The following is a 23,603-nucleotide window of genomic DNA, read 5'->3' as shown; positions in this document are numbered from 1 at the left end:
CCCGGCGCCCGAAGTTAAAGGGTCTCCCGGGGAGGGGGCGCTCTCACTCCCCGACCCAACCCTTGTCCATCTCTCCCGGGTCCCACTCTTCTGGACCGGGTGGGCGATGCAGCTCCGCCGGGGAGCCCCGCCGCCCTCCGCGCTCTGATGGCCGGGCCCAGCCGCTGCGAGCGCCGCCGGCTGTCGTTGCCGCAGCTCGGGGCGCCGCGCTGCCGCCGGGACCCCTAACTAGCGGCGGCGGCGGCGGCGGCGGCGGCGGCGGCAGCTCCTCTCCTTGCTGGTAGCCCCGCCGCCGCTGCTGCCGCCGCCCGGGAACGGGGGAGCGGAGCATCTTCCCCGTCCTTCTCCCCCTCTCTCTCCCTCCATCCTCGTCCTCCCTCTTCACTCCGCTCCTTCCTTTCTTCTCTTTCTTCTCTCCCCCCCGCCCCCATCCCCACCCTTCTCCGAGTCTTCCCGGCGCGCGCGGCTATGGCGTGAGGGGCGCCTCTGCCCCGCGGGGATGGGCACCAAGCCGGGCCGGACCGAGCCGGTCTCGCCGCCGCCGGGCCCGGACTCCGGGGCCCCGTGTCCCGAGCTGCTGGCGGTGGCGGAAGAGGCCTTCCGCGGCGGCAACTACGAACTAGCGGCCGAGATCTATGGCTCGCAGCTGGCCGAGCTGCCCCAGCCCGAGCGCAGCCTCTGCCTGCGGCGAGGGGACGCGCTGGCCCGAGCCGGCCGCGCCGCCGAGGCTCTGGACTCGTACAGCGTGGCCGCCCGCCTGGGCAGCCTGCGGCCCGAGGAGCTGAAGGAGCTAGTGGAGAGCTGCGCCCTGGCCATCCGCGAGGAGCTGCGCCTGCCCCCCTGGGAGCCGGCCCGCGGCGGCGGCGAGTCCAGCGCCGGGGAAGAGCCGGCTGCGACCCCCGGCCCCTTCACTCCCGCCGCCGCCGCCTCCTCGTCCTCCACCCTCACCGCTGCCTGGGACTTGTTCTGCTGCCCGCGGTGCCGGCTCCTGCTCTGCGACCCGGTGACCCTGTACTGTGGACACACTTTGTGCAAGCGCTGCACCGAGACGGACCCCGGGCTCCCCGCCGGCCCCTGCTGCCCAGCCGCCAAGTCCCCGCCCAGTCGAAGGGACAGCTGCCCCTCTCGAGTCAACGTGGTACTGGGCAACCTGCTCGAGAAATGTTTTCAGACGGAGAGTCGGGTGCGGAGGCTAGTCAGCCAGGCGGAGAGTTTGCGGCACCAACACGAGCTGGACGCAGCCTTGCACAAATACGACCAGGCATTGGATCTGGGTGAGTGTGTAAGAGTCCGGGTGTGTGTGTGTGTGTGTGTGTGTGTGAGAGAGAGAGAGAGAGAGAGAGAACGCCAGCCAGCCAGCCCCTCCTTCTTTCCCACGCTACCTTCAGGTCACGGAGGTGGGACCCAGGGGTTACCCAGAGCTTCGTCAAAAGCAGGTGAAAAGATGAAAAAATTAAGGGTTTGACCAAGATTTTCTTCCCTTTAAAACGGGCAGTTGTGGACCTACCTTTGTTAAAAAAAAAAGTGTCATATTGTAACTTTTAGCAGTTAAGCCTCCCCAGGGATGGACTCATTGTACTATGCTGGTGAAACGCAACATGCCATTCCCCGCCCCCCCCCCCCCCAAATTATCCCTAACGTGAGTGGAATTTTCAGGGTCTCTCCTTCAGCTTCTTTGGGCTGCTATGTTTATTATAGCCAAGGCTTGCCTGGAGCTCTTGCTGAAGTATAACTTTTCCTCATGTATCAGCTGTTGCCTCAGGAGGGGGAGGGTGTTGATGTGACCTACTTTTGTAATCAGAGTGCTTTACGAGTCGTGCAGGAAAATGCAAATAACACACTGCCTTCTGCCCTAGACTTGCTGAGTGTGACATACAGCCTTTCCGATAGTTAGGATTTTGTTTCCTTTGTCTTTTTGTTATACTCCCATCGTTCTCCACTGCCTCCTTGAATGTTTTGAATGTATTTTCCTGGGCTTATTACTTAAAAAAATTTTTTGTAGTGGCATTAGAATTAGCTAGATGGCGGGGAGGGTAAGAGAATAATATTTGAAAGCCCCTTCCCCGCCGCCGGACGCCCCCCCCCCCCCCTTCCCATCAGTGACAGGCGCAAACCTCCCATTCTGGAATAACTAGTTTGAAGCAGTGCCAGACTTCTACTATTTTATTTGATCTTTGAAAAGCCTGATCTGCTGGCAATTGTGATAGGTCTAGAGGTGTGGGTTTTCTTCTTGAAATGCTCTCTTTCCTGGAAAGTTTTGGTTTTGGTAAATGTATTTAAATGGAGAGTTAGGACGTAAACCTTCTTGAGTGCATTCTTCAACTCAGCCAGCATTTATTGAACTTTGTTTTGCTAGACTCTGTTAGGTTCTTTGGGTACAAAGAAGAAACATTTCCTGTCCTCAAGGAGCTTAAATTCGTTTGTGAGGTAACCTTAATGCAAAATTTTAACAAATCAGACTCCAAGGGATTTTAGTTTTAGATGTATACTATTTAAAACAACAATGTAGCTTAGCTGGCCTCTGAGCCCGAGAGACCTGGGTTCAAGTTCTGCTTCATTGTACTGGCTTTGTTAACCTGGTCATGTCACTTAACCTAAGTTGCAGAGCAGCAGGTGCTGTTCTGTTTTGGTAGAGGAATATCAATAAAATAATAGATATAGTAAAAAAAATACATTTACATAATTTTTTTTTGTCAAAGTTAACTAGGAAGTCGTCTCTAAATCAAGAGGCTATATGTGGGATATATTTGTTAATTGTATTCAGTTATAACAACCATGCCTAATTACAGAATTTCAGAGCTTGAAGAGACCTTTTAATGACCTGATCTTAAGAAATATTCATTAAGTGTTGACTATGTGACAACCATGATGCTAGGTGTTGGGCACTCAAAGACCATAACAAATGACGACGAAGAACAAGAAAAACGAAACAGTCACAGTTATAAAGGGTCTTAGGAGGGGAGGAAGCAGAAAAGAGAAGAAGACTGTCCCTTCTCACATTCTTACAAGGTAATTAGAGGGCTAAAAGGAGCCACTAACAGTTGAGACGATGAAGAAAGACTGCATTTAGGAAGTAGCCCTGGACCTGAGGTTTGAAAGAATCTGAGGATTTAAGAGGTGAAAGCAAGGAGGAGGGGGCACATTGAAGATGTGGGGTCAGCCAGTGCAAAAGCAGAAAGGATGCTCACCTGTTGTGGGTGAAGACAGCACATTGCTAAGTCTGGAAAGAGACAGAAACCAGAGCATGAAGGATGTTGGATGCTAGAGTACTACTTTTTTTTTTTTTTTGAATCCTAGAGGCAGTAGGGAGCCACTGGAGCTTTTTGAGCAGGGGAGTGACATAGTCAGACCTGTGTCTGCTTTAGGAATATTTTTTGGAGAGAGACTTGAATCTGGGAGACCAATTAGGAAGCTATTGAAATAGAGAGGTGATGAGGGCCTGAACCTAGAGTCCATAATCATGAGATTCGAAAGAAGAGGAAAATGTGGAGATAGAATTGTTGAAGAGAACTGGCAACTGATGGGACATGGCTATGATAGGGAAAAGTGAAGATCAAGGATGACTTGGAGATTGTGACAAGGTGGGGGGTACTCCTTGCCACAAAGTCCCTCACTTTCACTTGAATGCCTTTAGTTGTAGTCTTAAGACCTCCTCAAGTGTCAAAGTGGATAGAACACTGGCCTTGAAGTTGGAAGGGCCTGAGTTCGAATTTCACCTCAGACACTGGCTGTGTGACCCTGGGCAAGTTACTTAACCGCAATTGTCTTAAAACATCTGGGGCTATCTCCACTCATCCTAATATATATTTTGCCACTGGACCCAGATGGCTCTGGAGGAGAGTAAGGTTGCACAGCCCTCTCTCACTTAAATCATATTCACTGCAAGTTATGACATCACCATGATGTCATGGTTCTTTTTGAAAAGAAAGGACAAATAACAACAATGATAATGACCTCAGTCAGAACATTCCTCTTGGGGATTGGTCTAATGCTTAGGTTATCTCTCCTTATGTGAAGCCTGGATCTGCCACTCTGTAGCTTCTATTCATTCCTCGTGGTTTTGCCCAGAACTTGACAGTCCATCAAATGGCTGAAATAAAAATATTTTGACTTTTCTCATACCTAAAGCCCTTCTCTTCAGGCTAAACATTTCTCTCTTCTTTAACTTTCTATACCAGAGTTTTAGGCAGGTAGGTGGCACAGTGGATATAGTGCCAGACCTGGAGTCAGAAAGACCTGAATTCCAATCTGGTCCCAAATATCTATTAAATGTGTGACCCTGGGCAAGTCACTTCACCCTGTTTGCCTTGGTTTCCTCATCTGTAAGATGAGCTGGAAGAGGAAATAGCAAACTCTCTGGTATCTTTGCCAAGAAAATCCCAAATGGGGTCACAAGGAGCTGGACCAACTGAAATGAAGTAATTAAAAGCATGGTTTGGAGGAACCTCATCATCTTTAAGGTCACCTATCTCCTGAAGGTCTTCACTTTATCAATTTCCTTCTTAAAATGAAGCATTCAGGGGCAGCTAGGTGGCGCAGTGGATAGAGCACCGGGGCCCTGGAGTCAGGAGTACCTGGGTTCAAATCCTGCCTCAGACACTTAACACTTACTAGCTGTGTGACCCTGGGCAAGTCACTTAACCTCTATTGCCTCACTAAAAAAACAAAAAACAAACAAACAAAAAAAATTAAGCATTCAGAACTGAACACAATATTTCAGATGTATTCACAGCAGAGGGATGAGTACTTACTATACTATCACCTCTTCTATACTCGATAATAAGTTTCTTTAATGCAGCTAAAATCACAGTAACTTAGAGCTTTCATGTACTGCTGTTGACTTGTATTGCATTTACAATTCTCTAAATCTTCTAGATCTTTTCACATGAAATGTGATTTTTTTTTTACATAACCTCTTTTTAGTTTATTTTCTACAGCAAAATCACATAATTATTTCTTTTAAAATTTAATTATACTTATGTCATGTGGAATTTTTTAAAAGCAAAAATTAGTGGTTGTTTCGCCTATGCCACAGTGAGAAACTGAAACTATTAGGAGATATGTTGTGCTCTATATACAGCTTCTATTGGAGAAGAAAAGTAAGCTTTCTTCTCCTCTATCCCACCAACACCTAAACAATTTTCAAAAGACCTCCCAATTTAGGCTAAATCAGTCAAAAGGAAGAAAACCATCTTTATACTTTAGGAAGGAAGTTATTACTATTTGTGTAAGAGATCAGTGGTCACTTTAGTAATGTTTGAATTTATGAGTTTAAATGACTTTGCCTAATGTGACTTTAAAATATCACTAAGCCACATTTCTTAGCCATTAAATTTAGTATGAAGGTCATTATTGTGGAAGGATGAGCGCTAAGTGTTCATGCTCTAGCCACCTCTAAAAGAAGACCCTTTACATACTGGCCCTAATCTGTTTGCTATACAAAACATTTCAACCAGATAGACTTTAATATTTTCTGCCTTCTTGCCTTTGCTTATATCATTCTTCTCCCCACCCCTCCAATTGGGTTGCCCTTCCTCCTCCTCCCTCTACTTGTTAAAACTTACTTGTTGTTCAAAGGGGAGCTCAAATCCTACCTCCTCCACAACACCTTTCCTGATCATTTAGTCAAAATGGTCTTTTCTTCTGCACTCCTAAAGTACTGTCTGTGACTCATTTGGCATTTATATAAAAATATACTTTTTTGTATTGTAGTTATTTTGTCATCTGTACATGTCTTATCTCCCCAGCTAGGCTGTACACTTCTGGAGGACAGGATCATGACTTTGTGTAACCTTATTATTACCCACAGCAATTAGGACAGCATCTTGCAGATAAAAAGTGTTCAGTTAATATTTTATTATTAAAGTGTCAACCATGAAAGCAGAGTGATATAGTGGAAAGAGTTCTAGATTTGGAATCAGAAGTTCTTGGTTCTGATTGTGACTACTACTTATTTCCTCTGTAGCACTGAGCAAGTTACTGAACTTCTCTTGAGCCTTATCTTCCTCTTTAGTAATAATAACTACATTTATATAATATTTGAAGGGTTATGGAGTACATTATATACATTCTCATTTGATCCCTGTTAGAATCTTATGAGGTAGATAGTATTATCCCTATCTCACACATGAGGAAACTGAATTCATTGAGATTGTCATTTTTACATGTGATTACATAAAAACATCCAAAGTATTTGAATCCAGGTCTTCTGACTCCAAATCCAGCATTAAAAAAACAAATCAAAAAACCTCACAATTAAAGAGAACTTCAAGGTTTACAAGTGCTCTCCTTTGTAAGAGGATGACTTAGACTACATAGTCATTGAGGTTCCTTCCATCTTTAAATCCTATGTGTTTGGTATGTTAATAGTTGTGGAGAAGTGGAAGAGACTATAGAAAAGGAGCTTAATACATAGTTTCACCCCCAGGGAATTTAGGATTTTGTTTTTTGCACACTATAATGCTGAAATGATTATGGAAGTTCAGCAAAGAGTTTTGGCTCACAAGTTGGGAAATCGAAACCTGAACTGAGTTTTGAAGACTAGGTTGGATTGGATATATAGGATATGGGTTGTGGTGAACTTTTCAGGGTAGCAAGAGGAACAGTGTGAAGAGAGACAGGAAAGACTAAAGCATACTCAGAGGAAAGTATGAGAAAAGTGGCTGGGCATATTCTCTCTTGCTAAGTAATAAAGATGAGTGGGTAGGTAAGGAGCAGGCCAGGTTATAAGGGATCTGAATAACTACTTTGGACTTGACCTATTAGGGATAAGGACCCATTAAGGTTTTTTAGTAGGGTAATAAATAATATGATAAAAATTGTGTTTTAGGAAGATAAATCTGATGACAAAATGCAGGCTGGGTAGGGGACAGATAGACCTGTTAGGAAGGTTTTGCAGTAATCCATTGTAGGAGTAGGAATAGAATAGAAGAAATAAAGATAACATTTGAAGGAAGAATCAATAGGATTTGATGACCGACTAGATATGGGGGTTGAAGGATAGGGATAAATTAAAAGTCACATATTTTTTAATTTGAGGTTATAATACTCTCTCCAAATAGAAAAATCTAATACATGAGATAGGAGACTAGAGCTTAAATCAACAGACTCACCAAGTTCAAGTGTCTGTGCTAGGTGCTGGGAATGCCAAGATGGAAAAAGTACAGAAATGCCTGACCTCAAGGAGATGACGATAGTGAGAAGTCATCCACTCTGAGCTAATGCAAAATAGCTTTGTGAGTTCTGAGGGAGCATAGGTATAGAGAGAAGAGCAGAAGTTGTGCTCAGGTTCAGATGGGAGTACAGGCTCTCCCAGGTAGCAGTCAGTCAGTAGAACAATGTGGCTAGCATAGTATCATGGAAACTACGAGAGGAGACAGTTTAACACAAAAGTAGTGGCCAACTTTATAAAATTGGGTGACCAACTATATAAAATACTGCACACTAAAATGATAAAGGCTGAGAAGAGGCCATAGGATTTAGCAAGTAGGAAGTAAGGTTACTGACCTTTGAAGATAGTAGCAGTATTCATTGAATGCTAGACACAAAAGTGCCAGAAGAAGGGGATTAGATGAACAGTTGGTTGAACTGTTTTTTGTTTTTGCTTGTTTGTTCTTTTTAACAATAATTGTGATGGATCTTTGCCCTAAATATCTCTACAGTTTATTTTAGCCTCTCATGCATTTGGGAACTAATATCACAAGAGGTCAGGAGTACAGGTTTTTTTGTTTGATAGAGGTTTTTGTTGTCAAGACTTCTACAGACAAAGCCTAAGGCAGTGGTAGATACTTGGTTAATGCCATGTTCTAATGAACTATTTTTGTGTTGCCTTAAGTGCTACGCTATGTGCCTACCCAATGAACCCTATACCAGAATGACAAAATAGAAGAAAATTTGGCTCAGTATTTACTCTTTCTTTCTTGGTATATAATTGAATTACTTCTTTTGGCTTATGGGGAGAGGGAGGAAACTTGGATTTAAACTTATGACTTTTTAATACAATAAAACTTTTATTAGCAATTGTGGGAATTAGTGCTGAAAGTCTTAATGACCACATTTGTAGCTTTAGAACAAAGTTGATATGCAGTGGCCATGATTTATAAATACAAGGAACATGATGTTTTCTCAATCCAGGGATCTTAAAATAGTAATTGTATTTTAACTGGTTGAAGAATTTCTTGTCCAACACCTATTTTCAGTTTGAGTTGGACAAAATAAGCTATTTTATCTCTGGAAAATGACTGTATTAATACTAAGGTCAAAGTTGGTTGAATACTGTGGAGTTTTGGTTGGTGTTTACATTTTAATATATTTGCTAAAAAAAAGAAAAGAAAAGAAACCTATCAGGCATTATAATTTTAACTTTCCTCTTTCCCATATCTGTATTGCTTTGGATGGGGATCAAGGAGAGAGGGGAGAAAGAAATGGGAAAGGAGAGCTAGCCCATCAAAGGGTAGAGAAGTAGTTCTCTGTTCTCTATTCCCCTTGCTACCATCTTAGTACAGACCTTATTGCCCTTCCAGACTATTGAAATAGTCTCCTATCATGTCTTTGGTGAATATTATTTCTCTTCCCCTTTCAATCTATTTTTCCTTGTATGATGAATTCATTTCATTCCTTTGCCTCAAACCCTAATGGTTCCCTATTGTCTACTGATGAAAGTTCCAATCTCTTGGCATTCAAACTCTCTCCAGCCTGTTGCTACAGTATCTTTCTAACCTTATATAACACTGTTCCCTTCATGTATCCTATATGCTCTAACCAAATGGTACCACTTGCTGTCTACTGTATAGGTTCAGTGGTTTTCTAAATTTTTATAGGATTTAGGGAGCTTAGCCATCTAGTCTAGCTCCCTCCTCCTCATTTTTGATAAGAAGAAACTGAGTCTTCAGAGAAGTGAAGTTTTGACTTGCCTAATGTCATACAGGTATAAAATAGAAGAGCCTCAGCTTGAACCCAGGTCCTCTGACTCCAGTGCTGTTTGTCTTAACATTGTACTCACCAATTTGCTCACCATTTCCTGGAAGCAAGAATATCCTGCTTTCCTCTCTCCTTAATATTTTCCTGTTTAAAATCCTCCCCATCCTCTTTAGAGTTCCAACTCAAAAATTGGTTAAGCTAAAAACACTTGTTTTGTACAAATTTTAAACAATGGCAAGGATACGTTAATTTATCAACCCCTAAAAGTGAGGATCAACAGCATCTACTTCGGTAGTATAAGGTATTTGGAACACAGTATTATTTTTTGTTTGTTTTTTTATGGGGCAATGAAGTTTAAGTGACTTGCCCAGGGTCACACAGCTATTAAGTGTCAAGTGTCTGAGGCTGGATTTGAACCCAGGTCCTCTTGAATCCAGGGCCAGTGCTTTGTCCACTGCTCCACCTAGCTCCCCTGACCATACTGTTTAGTCACTTCAGAAAGCAGCACAGCTAAGGTTACTTGTTTTTGCTGTTCTGTTTTCTTTAGTGCTTTGAGTCTCTGTTCTTTGAGGCTCTCCAAGTCATCTTTATCCATCTGATCCTTTTTTTGAATCTCAGCATCCAGCTGCTGTTCCACAACATTGGTTGTCTGAAGCAATTAATTCTTCAGGACTTTTGCAGACATGTCAATAGGTATATGAGCTTTCAATTCCAAAATTATTCCTTCTTTGCAACTTTTCTGATCCCTGCCAGAATGTAATATTCTCAATGCCACTTTTGCTTAGACTGAACAAAGGGCTCACTTTATACCTCTTGTGAATTCTGTATTATTATTCTGTATTATTGTTTGTATATGTATCATTCCTGTACTATGAGGTCAGGGTTTGGCTATATAAATGGGAATAATAACACTTGCACTGCTTACTGCATAAAGTGTTTGTGGAAAAAAAGCACTTCATAAGTCATAAAGTGCTATATAAATATATGCTAATATTAAATGTTGTTGAATTCATTTTACAGAAGAAGAAACTGAAGCTTAGAGAGGTTTTAAGTGAATTGCCTAGCTAGCTACAGTTAAAAGTGGGACCAAGACCTTAGTTTTCTGAAAACTAGTTCAGTTGTCTTTGCATTCATGAGTCCATATCCACTTAACCCTTTTGTCCCCACCAGTAAATCTCAGTTTTTGGCCACTAGTATTCCCTACTAGTGTTTTATTGCTTATAACTCTCTTAATCAACTAGTTTACCACCAGACCACTTTGAATGTGGGAGATGACACAAACCTTTACTTGCTTTGCCCTCTTTCCTTATAAATTGCATATCTTTCCTTGAGAGGTTTTTAAGTTTTCTACAAAGCACTACAGAAAAAGGAAGGGGGCCAGTAATCAAAAAGTTTAAAGTAACAAAGGTCTTATTAGTTCTGGTCCTTCCTGTAAGCTAGAGGAAACTTAGGCCTCACTCATTCTTAGTTTTGTCTTTCTTACCGACTGATCCTCTTCTACCAGGTCTTGTCCACAGAGTTTGCTAGTCTCTTTCTGTATAACCTGAATGTTAAATGAGTTCTAGCTTTATAGCTCATAGGGAGTTGTTTGGCTTGGCAAAGTTGTGTTTTAGTCCTTTACAATCTCCTTTTATGGCTCTTGGCTATAGGGTTAGAGTGCTTCCTCCTCCTACTTCCTCTATTTTCCTATGATGAATTTATACTTTCATTCTTTTTCATTTTAGAATATTCTGGCCTTTGGCATGGGAAAGTAATGTTGACCTGGCTCCTTGAGCAAGGAAGATCCTTTTCTCTTTGGCTTCTCCAATTCATTCTCCAGATAGCTAGCAAAATCATTTACCTAAGGCACAGGCTTGATCATGTGATTCTCCTGCTCAAAACCTTTTAGTGCTGTCCCCCCCCCCCCATTGCCTCCATGATAAAATACAAACTCCCCAGCCTAATATTTAAGCCCTATAACAATCTAGCTCTGGCCTACCTTTCTAGCCTCATTTCATATTACTCCCCTTCACAAATTTCATATTCTAGCCAAAATGCACTAGCAGATAAACTGTTTCAGTAATCCATCTGCCAAGAACTGTAATGCACTCCCTTTTCAACTCAACTCAGGGATTTTTGAGTAGGGGATTGATATCCTGCTTCAAGGAACATTTTGGTAGCTGTTTAGGGGCTGATTTGGAGAAAGAGGAGACCAGATACAGGGAGATCAATTAAACTATTGCAATCATTCCAGTGCGATGTTATTAGGCTACAAACAGGATCACTGTTGAATTGTGTCTTGTTTCCTATTCCAAGGAAGTTCAATTCAGTAAGGATTTACTAAGTGTCTACTATTGGCACCGTGCTAAGTTCTGGGGTTATAAAAGGGGCAAAAGATAGTCCCTGCCCTCAAAGAGCTTACAGTCTAGTGAAGGAGACAACATGCAAACAAATACATACAAATCAAACTTTATACAGGATAAATAGGATATCATTTAAAAAGGGAAAACATTCAAATTTTAAGTAGGGTCTCAGAAGGTTTCTTGTAGAAGGTGGCATTTTAGTTGGAACTTGAAGCCAGGGAAGTCAGTAGTTGGAGCAGAGGAGGGAAAGTGTTCCAGGCATGGGGAGATAGCCAGAGAAAATGTCCAGGATGGAGAGATAGCATCTTGTTTGTGGATCAGGCAGGAGTCTCTCATCACTGAATTGAAGAATATGTGTTGGGGATGAGATGTGAGAAGATTGGAAAGGTAAGAGAGGGCTAGGTTATAAAAGGCTTTGAATATGAAATATGACACTTTGTATTTGCTCCTGTTGGCATTGGGAAACCTGCCAGTAGAGTTTATTGAGTAGGAAGATGACACAATCAGACCTGCGTTTTAGGAAAATCACTTTGGTGGCTTGATTAGAGGATGGATTGGAGTGGGGACAGACTTAAGCAGGCAAACCCACCAGCAGGCTATTGCAGTAATCAACGTGTGAGGTGATGAGGGTGCCCACCAGAGTGGTGACAGTGTTAGAGGGAAAGAGGGGTTGTATTGAAGAGATGTTGCAAAAGTGAAATCAATAGGCCTTAGCAACAGCTTGGAAATGGAGGGTGAGAGAGAGTGAGAAGTTCAACTCCTAGGTTGGTAGTCTAAAGTACTAGGAGAATGGTGTTGCCCTGTAAAATAATAGAGAAGGGGGCTTTTGGGGGGAAGGATAATGAGTTCTGTTTTGGACATGAAAATGAGTTTGTTTTGAGTTTAAGATGTCTTCTTGGACATCCAATTTGAGATGTCGGAAAGGCTTTTAGAGATGTAAGATTGGAAGTCAGCAGAGAGATTGGGGTAGGATAAGTAGATTTGAGATCATAAAGATGGTGATGAGATCTGATGAGATCACCAAGTGAAATAGTATAGAGGGAGAAGGGAACAGGACTCAGGACAGAACCCGGAGGGTCATACCAACAGCCATGATGTGGAGGAGGATCTAGCATAGGAGATGGAGGTGTGGTCAGATAGGTAGGGTGAGAACCAGGGGAGAGTGGTGTCCCAAAAACCTTTGTAAAAGTCCTAATCTGGTTTTTGAAGATTACCATGTCTCAACTGTAGATTAATGACCGATATTCATATACCAAACAAGGTGAATATCCTATATCTAAAAAACAGACCAGTATAATTTTGGGGTTTTAATACCTTTGTCTTCACTGTTTTCTTATTATAGACATAAAAAAGTTTTTATATTAAGCCTAATTCCTAATAAACTAATTTTTAAAAACACAATTAACTATAGTCTTTGACCAAGGGCATTTCTTTAAGAAATGTAAAGGGAATGTTAAAGGGGAGAGAGAGATCAACAGTGTCAAGGGCTGTGGAGAGGTCAAGGAGAAGGAGGATTGAGAAAAGACCATTGGATTTGGCAACTAAGAGATCACTAGTAACTTTGGAGAGAGCAGTGTGAGAAATAGTTATTAGTAATCCATATATTGGGGGACCCAGCGATCTCCCTTTCTTTCTTAGTCCTTTCTTTTATTTCCACTCAAGGTCTAAGTCCTTGAAAGTAAGATTCATCTGGGTCATACTAGACCCAAGCTAACAAAGGAATCTTGGGTAGAGACATCTAGATCCTTTTGTCTAGATAGCCCAAAGATGTTACAGATGAGATTAAACCACACCTAAGTGGAAAATAGCTTGAGTGGGGGAGTCTTATATTCCTTTTGTGCCATCATCTTCCCTAAGAGATGAGTGACTTGTATCATGGCTCCCCAGATTTCATTTTGTTGTTGTTGTTGTTGTTTTTTCCCCAGATTTCATTTTAATATAACCCACCTCTAGTCATGTCCACCAGTTAGATTCGAATGATGCTAACCAATTAGGTTTGATTGCTGTGTAATGGATCTCTTAAAGCTGGAAGGGTATATGAACCAAGACCCGACTGTGAGGAAGGCAGCTTTGGTCTGAGAAAGGTAGCCATAGACCTCATTTTATTAATACCCCTTCAGCCATATTAATAAAATGGTTAGATTACATAGGAACTATGTCTCATATTTTTAATCATCACAGCAGTTTTGGTAGTTGGAGTCATCTATTGTAGTTGCCCTTTTCAAGGAGTTTAGCTACAAAGGGCAGAAGAGAAATGGGATGATAGGGTTGGAGGTGTCGAGTGAAGTTGGCTTTTTTTTTTTTTAAGGAAAATATGAGCATATTTGTAGGCAGTAGGAAATGAGCCACTAGCGAGGGAGAGAATGAAAATAAGTGAGAGCGGGGATGACAGAGGAGTCAATCTGTTGGAAGAGATAGGATGAAATGGGATCATTTGAACAAGAAAGGGGGGTTAGCCTCAGTAATGAGTAAGGCCACTTACTCTTCATCATATGAAACAGGTGAAGGAGGTGAAACTGACAAGGAGGCACCTGAGTGATAGATGAGGAAGAGGGGAGAAGAGGGAGTTGATTATGAATGACTTTCATTTTTTTTCTGTAAAATATTAGACAAGGTTCTCAGCATAGAGAGTGGGGGGAGGAGTCAGGGAGGTTTGAGATTCAGAGATTATGTGAACTCCCACCTTTCTATCTACTAGAAGCCTAGGGTCACCATTAGAATAATATCTAAGTGTGTAGTGCCTTACTTAGAACCTTTCCCTCTCCTGGCACCCATGAATATAAATCCATAGTATCATAATTATTTATATTATATTTACTCTGGTCACTTTGTTTCTTAAATTTTCCAATTTATATTTATATACCACTTAAGAGAAGAAATTACCTATTCCTTTTAGGGAATATAATATAATTATCACTGTAAATGTATCCCCATTAAAATGCAGTTTCCTTGAGAGCAATGGGTGTTTTTAGTTTCTCTTTACACCTCTAGAATCTAAATCAAGCACTGCACCTTGCTTTTAAGGTAGGCAAACTTAATAAATAAATTTTTGATGAAGTTTACTAAATACTTTATCTAACATTGTCTCATTTGATTTTCAATGTGTCTTTCTGGAGTACATAGAAAAATACTGTTATCATCAGGGGATTGATGTCAAAAAGATCAAGTGATCAACCTGAAGTTACAAAGGTAATCAGGTATTGGGCACCATGAACTCTGGCCAGAGTTTGAACCCAGATCATCTAATCCCCAAGTCCAGTATACTTCTCAACTCATGAAGCTGACATACAAATATCTTCCCCAGCCCTCTTCATCACCACCCCAAGTAATTGGGCCTATTAGCTATTCAAAATGAGGTTCATTGTGGTAAAATAACATTCTTGTAGAAAAAGAGAATAAAAATTTTTTTTTCTATTACCTGCCTCCATTTCAGAAAGAATTCATATTTGTATAGTGCTTTGTGCTTTTCAGAGGATTTTCATATGCATTATTTCTATACTCATTAAAATTCCATAAGATAATAGGTAAGGCAGATAGATATCTCTCAGATTTAAGTAACCACCACAGGTTCAATGATAACAGCACTAGGTCTTTTGCTTCCTATATGGTGCTCTTCCCATTGTATTAATTGGTTTAGGAATTCATTGCCTTTTCTCAAATTTTCCAATTTATGCCTTTAGTCCACTTAAAGAAGAGAATTATCTATATTAGGGAGTGAGGAAGAAGAGAAGCAATACTCTTAGGTAATTGGCTTCTTTTGTTAGGGGTTTTTTCCCCAACTTTTAATATTTTTATTTAAAGTTTCAAGTTCCAAATTCTCTCTCCTTCCCCTCTCTCCTCCCTGAGCCAGTAAGCAATCAGATAAAGGTTATACATATGTAATTATGTAAAGCATTCCCATAATAGTCATTCTGTACAATAAGATTTGAATAAAAGAGAAAAAAAAGAAAAAGTGAAAAAAAAAACATGCTTCAGTCTGTATTCAGTCAATACTAGTTCTTTTTCTGGAGGCAGATAGTATGCTTCATCATTAGTCCTTTGGATCACTATATTGCAGAGAAAAGCTAAGTCATTCACAGTTCATCAAAAAATATTGTTACTGTGTACAGCATTCTCCTGGTTCTCTTGACTTCACTATGCATCAGTTATGTAAGTCTTTCCAGGTTTTTCTGAAATCATCCTGCTTGTCATTTCTTATAGCACAATAATACCACAGCTAGTTTGGCCATTCCCTAATGATGGGCCTAATGATGGGCATCCCTTTGATTTCCAAGTCTTAGCCACCACTAAAAGAACTGCTATAAATATTTTTGTGCAGATAGGTCCTTTTCCCCTTTTTTTTTGGGATGTCTTTGGAATATAGACCTAACAGTGGTATTTCTGGATCAAAGTGTATGCACAGTTTGATAGCCCTTTGGGCATAGTTGCAAATTGCTCTCCAGAATGGTTGGATCAGTTCACAACTCCACCAGCAGTTCATTAGCTTCCCAGTTTTCCCACATCCACTCCAACATTTTTTGTTTTTGTCATATTAGCCATTCTGATTAAATGTGAGGTGGTAGCTCAGAGTTGTTTTAATTTGCATTTCTCTAATAGTGATTTAGAACATTTTTTCATATGATTATAGATAGCTTTGATTTCTTTGTCTGAAAACTGTTTCTTCATATTCTTTGACCATTTGTCAATTGGGGAATGACTTGTATTTTTTTTATAAATTTGACTAGTCATGTATTTGAGAAATGAGGCTTTTATCAGAGGTACTTGTAAACATTTTCCCCAGTTTTCTGTTTAAAATTTTGATTGCATTGGTTTTGTTTTTGTAAAAACTGTAATTTTATGTAATCAAAATGATCTATTTTACATTTTGTAATGCTCTCTATATCTTCTTTGGTCCTAAATTCTTCAGTTATCCATAGATAAACTAGGGGGCGGCTAGGTGGCAAAGTGGATAAAGCACCGGCCCTGGAGTCAGGAGTGCCTGAGTTCAAATCCGGCCTCAGGCACTTGACACTTACTAGCTGTGTGACCCTGGGCAAGTCACTTAACCCCCATTGCCCTGCAAAAACCAAACAAACAAACATAGATAAACTATTCCATGCTCTCTTAGTTTGCTTATGGTACCATTTTTTAAGTGTAAATCATGTACCAATTTTGACCTTATCTTGGTATACAGTGTGAGATGTTGGTCTACACCTAGTTTCTGGCATACTTTTTTCCAGTTCTCAGCAGTTTTTGTGAAATAATGAGTTTTGATTGCAAAAGCTTGTTCCTTTTATTTCTTTTTCTCTTATTGTTATCGTTAACATTTCTAGTACTATATTAAATAATAGAGGTGATGATGGGCATACTTGCTTCACCCCTGATTATATTGGGATGCTTATTCCTATTACAGATAATGCTTGCTGATGGTTTTAGATAAATAATACTTATCATTTTACGGTAAACTCCATTTATTCCTATGCTTTTTAGTGGTGTTGTGTTTTTTTAAATAGGGGTGGGTGCTGGTTTTTTAGGGCTTTAAGAAAATAAAGCTTACAGTAAGCAATGCTGAGAAATGGTAGTGTTTTTTTATAATCTTGATTCGTTCATCTTTGTATATTCATGTTAAAAATGGAATTTGCCTATATTAGAGGCACTTTGTGGGAGCTGATTATTATCTCTATGTTATAGAATTGCCAAAGATTTCTTTGTTATATATAGAAATTAAGGAGGAGCATTTTACATAATGTCATGAAGTAGTATAATATACTTTATGTAGTTGCCAGAATTTCTGGTTGTCGAGAACCTTTATTTCATTAGAAAAATAATGGAAACCTTTTTTTTTAAGTGCTAAAAAAGTGCGAAGATGAACCTTTATGAACAAAATATGAAAAATTATCCATTTCACTTTGCGGAGAGGGGATTACCCCTTCATACATACAGACATTCATATGTATCTTCATATATACATATATATACATATACAGACACACACACATACATATACACATCACAATAAGTATAAGTCATAACAAACAATATACTTTTTTCCCCAGCCACTAGATTTATCTATCTATAAAGGGATACTTTCTTTTTTTTAATACTTCAAGGGATTTATCCTTTTTTTAATAATCATAAAAGTATTTTATTATTTTCCAGGTAAATGTAAAGATGGTTTTCAACATTTATTTTTGTAAGATTTCTAGTTCCAAATTCTTCTTCCTTTCCTCCCCCCTCCCCAAGACAAAGCAATCTGATATATATGTAGGTTATATATGTACAATCACATTAAACATATTTCTGCATTAGTCATGTTGTGAAAGAAGAATTAGAACAAAAGGGAAGAACCTCAAAAAAAAAAAAGTAAAAACAGTATGGATCAATCTGCATCCTGATTCCACAGTTCTTTTTTTTTTCTGGATGTGAAGAGCATTTTCCATAATGAGTCCTTTGGAATTATCTTGGATCATTGTATCACTGAGTATATCACAGTTGATCATCACACAATGTCGTTGATACTGTGTACACTGTTCTCCTTATTCCGCTCATTTCACTCAGAATCATTTCATCTAAGTCTTTCCAAATTTTTCTGAAATCTGCTTGCTTATAATTTCTTACAGCACAATAATATTCCATTATATTCATATACCACAACTTGTTCAGCCATTCCCCAATTCAATTTCCAAATCTTTTCCACCACAAAAGAGCAGCTATAAATATTTTGTACATGTGGGTCCTTTTTTTTTTTTTTTTATTATCTCCTTGGGATATAGACCTAATAGTGGTATTGCTAGGTCAAAGGTATGCACAGGGCAGCTAGGTGGCACAGTGGATGGAGTACCGGCCCTGAAGTCAGGAGTACCTGAGTTCAAATCCGGCCTCAGACACTTAACACTTACTAGCTGTGTGACCCTGGGCAAGTCATTTAACCCCAATTGCCTCACTAAAAAAATAAAAATTAAAAAAAAAAGGTATGCACAGTTTTATGCCTCTTTGGGCATAGTTCTGTAAGGGGCTAAAATTCTAGCTATTCTGTCTAAAATATCTAATGAGTGGTCACCAATAAATTATAAGCTTTAGCAAGAGTTAGACTTTTAAGCATTATTAAGGAGAATAAGAATTTGGTGAAGAGAGAGAAAAAGAGGCCTAGATTCAGCTATCTATCTCGGGGAGTTACAGTTCTCCTGTTCCGCTCTTCCACAAGAGTCCTGGCGAAAGAGAACAAGAGCACCAGCCTCACCCCCTCTTCCTTCCACAAGCCAACTTCACTTCCTGACACCAAAGAAAAGCCACATGTCTTGCCCTCAGGCACCTTCTCCTCATGGCGGAGCCCTCCTACAGTAAGTCTCCAGCAGGTGGCATCATTCTAATTGTTATAGTTCCAAATTGCTCTTCAGAATGGTTGGATCAGTTCACAACTCCAACAACAATGCATTAGTGTTCCAATTTTTCCACAGCTTCTCCAACATTTATTATTTTCCTTTTTTGTCATTTTAGCCAATCTGATAGGTGTGAGGTGGTATCTCAGATTTGTTTTAATTTGCATTTCTCTAATCAGCAGTGGTTTAGAGCATTTTTTCATATATGGTAATAGATAGTTTTGATTTCTCCATCTGAAAACTGCTTGTTCATATCTTTTGACCATTTCTCATTTGGGAAATGATTTGCATTCTTAGAAATTTGATTTAGTTCCCTATATATTTTAGAAATGAAGCCTTTATCAGAAACAATGGCTATACAAAATTATTTTTCAGCTTTTTGCTTCCCTTTGTGTCTTTTTCATAATTATGGGATTTTTATTTCAGGCAAATGCCAGAATAATAGTTTAACTGTCTGAGGCTAATCTTATTCTTAAAATCCAATTTCAAATTATTTTTCAGTTTAATTTTTTTGGAAAGCATCTTTCCACTTATTAACAGTGCTACAAAAATCGAATGGGCTTAAGTCTGAATTTCAGTACATCCTACTTATGTCTCACATTCACATTTAGAAGCTTTGTAAACCTCAACCCTTTAGAGGCCTTTGTCAAGTGTCTGGCCTTTAAATAGATGGTAGAAATAGCCATGTAATGCTGGCCTGTCATTTTCTTAGTTTTCAAGTTACAGACCTTATTTTCCCCAAATCCTTTTTATGGGAAAAGCATATTGTTCAATTTGAAGGCTTTAAAATATTCCAAAGTTTTTTGTCCTCTCATAATGGTCCAGCTGAAACCACCTATATATGGCCTTACTTTGGCAGCATTTTTGTAGCTTTTTCTTGTCTGAAAGTTAAAGAATTAGCCCTTTTTAGTGAATATTTCCACAATCTTTATAGTTCTTTGATATTTGATCTCACTTTATAAGATTTCAGAGTAATATTTCCTTTCCTTCTAGGTGCAGTTTGGTAGTTACTTTTAGGTCAGTAGTTCTTAACCTCTGGTGTGTGGGTGTAGAAGTTCAGTTTCCAAGGTTAGGAGGCCCATAAACTTGGATGGGAAAATATTATTTTTTATTTTCACTAATGTCTACTAGAAATTTAGGATTTCTTTTAGTTGTTGAGTGTAGACAGCAAACTCTGAGTAGTAGCAGTACCTATGACTTTTTCACTGGTAGAAATCAGATTAATTTTATATCACATTCTAGTTGTTTTAGAGTTCTCAATATCATTTATGCTCATTACCACTTCAAAAATTATCACAGTTGTTAGACTTGCTGCTATATTATACATGATCAATCTTCCTATCTACAGATTGTATTTTAATAGAATTGCTTTTCTTTGTAATCCTCTATTCAATGTACTTAAAAACATTCTGAAAAGGGGTCATTCATCAGCAGATTTCAAGTTGGGTCTTTGTCACTCAAAAAGGTTAATAATCCCTGCTCTAGGTGATTAGTGGTGAATGAACAATAATTTCGAAGTTTAAATGGCTAGTGTAATCCAGAGTTTCAATTTATCAACAACATAGATTAACCTGCTTTTATATTCAATTATGCTTTTCCTATAAAAACAGAAGCTCTGAGATCTGCTGAAGAGAAGCAATTACCTAGTTCCAGCATAACATTATTTAGAAGGAATGTGACACTATTGTAGAGCGATCATTAAAGAAACAATACAGATACCTAGGGATATCACTCTATCAAATTGGCTCAGTTTTGCTAATTTGAAGCTGTTACTACTGCTTGATAAAACCTCTCTAACTCAGCCTGAATCTTTTCTTAACATCAAAAAACCTCTGAGGGTATATACACAGTTTGGACTTTGGAATTAAGGACTACAAAGAAACTTGGTGTCTAAAACATTTCTTAGGTGTCTTATATTTATTTATCTTTGCTTTGCTCTGGCTAGAGAAACCCATCAGCTGCCTTCTTGCAATTTATTACAACAGTGTTCCTAGTTGTATTCTTAGGTGCCTCTCTCAAGGGCTTCCCTTTGTATAAAACCCCTATGACAGTCTTTTTCAGATCAAGGTCTTCTTAAAAGGCAACCAGCTTTTATGTCACTTTGGCTAGTGGAAAAAACACTTGTGGAAGCAGACCTGGGGAATAATCTTAACTCTGAAACTGTTTGTGTGACCTTTGGGAAAGTCATACTGTCTTTCTGGTGACCTCACATGAAAAAGTAGCAGGGTTAAATGAGATGACCTCTGAGGTCCTTTCTCCCATAAGATAGCTAGAAATGAGCGTAAAGTTGGTTTCTTTTCAGCTAGAAATCTGTAGTTTTGTATCCTGGCTTCTGTTAGAGACTACTTAAAATGATCGAACCTTGCTTCAGGCTATACAATTTAAAGACTTTTTAATGAGTATGTATTTAGAATAGAAATATAAAGCATTTTCTTTATGATTGTGCTTGCCATCTATTTCCTGTGTTCCTGACAGGTGCATCTCCTGTATCGGAAGTCCCATCTTGTTACCAGCTTTGTCAACAAGAATCATTGTTTGATCTTGGGGAAGGGACAAAACATGTTTCTATCTAGATCAGAGATTGTTTTCTTGTGTCATGGCCCTGCTGCCCTTTAACAGTTTGGGAAAATCTATGGATCCCTTCTCAGAATATTATTTTTAAATGAATTAAAAATGCATAAGATTACAAAGGACATTAATTATATTGAAATTCTGTCATCAAAATATTTTAAAGAAAATAAATTATTGGACTCCAGGTTAGGAACCATTCTTCTAAACCTATATTCCCTAACTCTTCATGACTGCAAAACTCTCTGCCTATTTTCTGTTATTGCATTTATTGTATATATCTCAAAGATAATTTCTAAATCAGCTTTAAAAATGTAAATGTAATCAAAGTTAATTTTATTGAGGATCTGATAAGCAGTTTTGCATGATATGAAAGGAGAGGCAGCCTAGTATAGTGAGAAGAAAGCTGGCTTGGGAATCAGGAACATCTGGGTTTAAATATGATTTCTAATAAATCCTGGGCAGTCACTTAACCTCTCAGTGCTCCTATAAAGATTTCTATAAGGCTATAAGTTGAAGAGATGGTATTGTTAGGGGAAGTTTCTCACTAGGAGCTTCCTGGCTTTTCTCCCTCCCTTCCTCCCTCCTTTTCTCCTTTTCTCCTTTCCTTCCCTCCTTCTTCCCTTTTCTTTTTTGTTTATTTCATTGGTGTAGGGAGCTAGCAGTAAGGAACTTCGTCTAACAATGAATATCCGTACCTTCAGAGTCATTGTTCATTATGCAGTTCTGTCTCATAGTATCTATCTGTGTGTGTGTAGTATACATATATGTGTGTACACACACACACACACACACACGTATAGTATAAATTCTGGTGTTAGATCTGAATTTCTAGGTTTGTAACCTTCATTTTTATATTTATTTGGAAAGACTCATAAAAGCTCCCTGTATGGCCATAGCTCATCACTGTACAGGTCATTCCTGACTTAGAAACACTGACTCAAAGAGTTGTTGTCCCTCCCTTTCCCTGCCAGAGCCTGCACTGCCATGGTAGCTGCCACGAAAACAAACAAACAAAACAAAACTTGGAACTTTGAGATAGTCTGTTGTTTCAGAAATGGAGAAAGAGAAAAAACTGAAAGGCAGAGAGCTTAGTGAAGCCAAACCCAGAGCAAATGCCAGTCAGGGCCAACCTGCTTCAAAAATTTCTTGATCCATTCTGTTGCTTGAATATATTCTCTTTGAATTCTGCCTTCGATTCCACCAATTAAAGATCATTTTGGTTTTATGGGTTCCTTGAAAAGATAAAAATACTTCAGAAGATTGTCTGGACCCTCCATTTAAAAAAAAAAGTATGATTTTAAATTCAGGTAGCTTTCCTTCTAACACCTAGCTGAGATAAACTGTTATGGAAATGGTAGCCTTCATTTGTCTATTTATCCATCTATTTATCAGTGAAGGCAACATAAGCAGAGGGAAATAAATTTGGAATATCTGGAGAACTTTGGGTATGAGAACGGGTCTAAGTCTGGTAGTGGTGGTGGTAGGAATGGGTGTTTAGAATTGGGTGTATTAAGTCATCTTGAGGCTATTGAGGGTCTGGAAAAAGAGGAATTAGGAGGGAAGAGAAAAGGTACAGGAAACATATAGGCAAAGTTTGTCTTTAACATCCCCCATCTCAGGATTTTGTCTTGAACGGATCTTTTGCCCTCTCGTTCAAAAAAAAGGCAGGTGATTGTCTTCTTTTTGGTACTCCTATTCCTGTCTAGTATTATGTCAGCCAAATTATGGTTTATGCCCCTCCCCCCCTTTTTGGTGACCCAACTTAGAAACCTAAGCACCATTTATAATATTTATGGGAAAAGATTCCAAATTCCAAAAAAATTACAAATTTCTGGAATATGTCTTATTCCTAAATTGGGGGATGCCTGAATTAAGATTCACAGTGAAAAGGATGATTCCAGTAGAAAAGGTCCTTTTTAAAAACTGACTCAAAATATGAGGTTGGTTAAAATGTTAAAATGGAATGCATCATTGCACATGACTGTTGAAGAATTCAGAACAAGCTAAATAAATAAATGGTATTTATTCTGAGAATGCTTCTTTTCACTTTTTGTCACTTGTTATCTCAAAGGAAGACAAGAGAGTATATTGGAAAAAGACATGAATCTTACTCTTAGCCCTGTAATGAATCCCACTATGTGACAAATAATTTGGACAAGTCCCTGTACCTTTCCTGGTTTGTTTCCTCCTCTGCCAAATAAGGTGATTGGGCAAGTGTCTAAGCTCTTTATCTACAAGTCAAGGAATTCAAGATTACATGGGAAAACATTTCCTTTATTGATATTATCAAGAAGGATAAATATCTTAAAGGATGATTAAACAGAATCATCAGAAAGTTAGTTTTATTTTTAATGTTAAGTCAAAGAGAAATCTTTCTGATGGTTAGGTTATTGAAGGATCCCTTTGAGAACAG

The 23,603-nt window shown here is 39.2% G+C and overlaps 1 protein-coding gene across 3 annotated transcripts in view; it reads left to right on the top strand.

Moving 5' to 3' along the window:
* The first annotated feature begins 249 nt into the window (after window positions 1-249).
* Window positions 250-23,603, top strand: part of LONRF2 (LON peptidase N-terminal domain and ring finger 2) — a 91,687-nt gene continuing 68,333 nt past the window's right edge. For 2 of the 3 annotated variants that reach the window (XM_043992868.1, XM_043992866.1), the window contains exon 1: window positions 250-1,274. In XM_043992868.1, coding sequence (XP_043848803.1) covers window positions 500-1,274 — 775 coding nt within the window. In that variant the 5' untranslated portion in view covers window positions 250-499. The remainder of the gene's footprint in view (window positions 1,275-23,603) is intronic. The other variant, XM_043992867.1, reaches the window with a different exon arrangement.

Source organism: Dromiciops gliroides, chromosome 3, assembly GCF_019393635.1.
Source record: "Dromiciops gliroides isolate mDroGli1 chromosome 3, mDroGli1.pri, whole genome shotgun sequence".
In the NCBI taxonomy this organism is placed as follows: Eukaryota; Metazoa; Chordata; class Mammalia; order Microbiotheria; family Microbiotheriidae; genus Dromiciops; species Dromiciops gliroides.
Note: the sequence above shows the minus strand (reverse complement) of the source record. Positions and strands in the feature narration are given on the sequence as shown.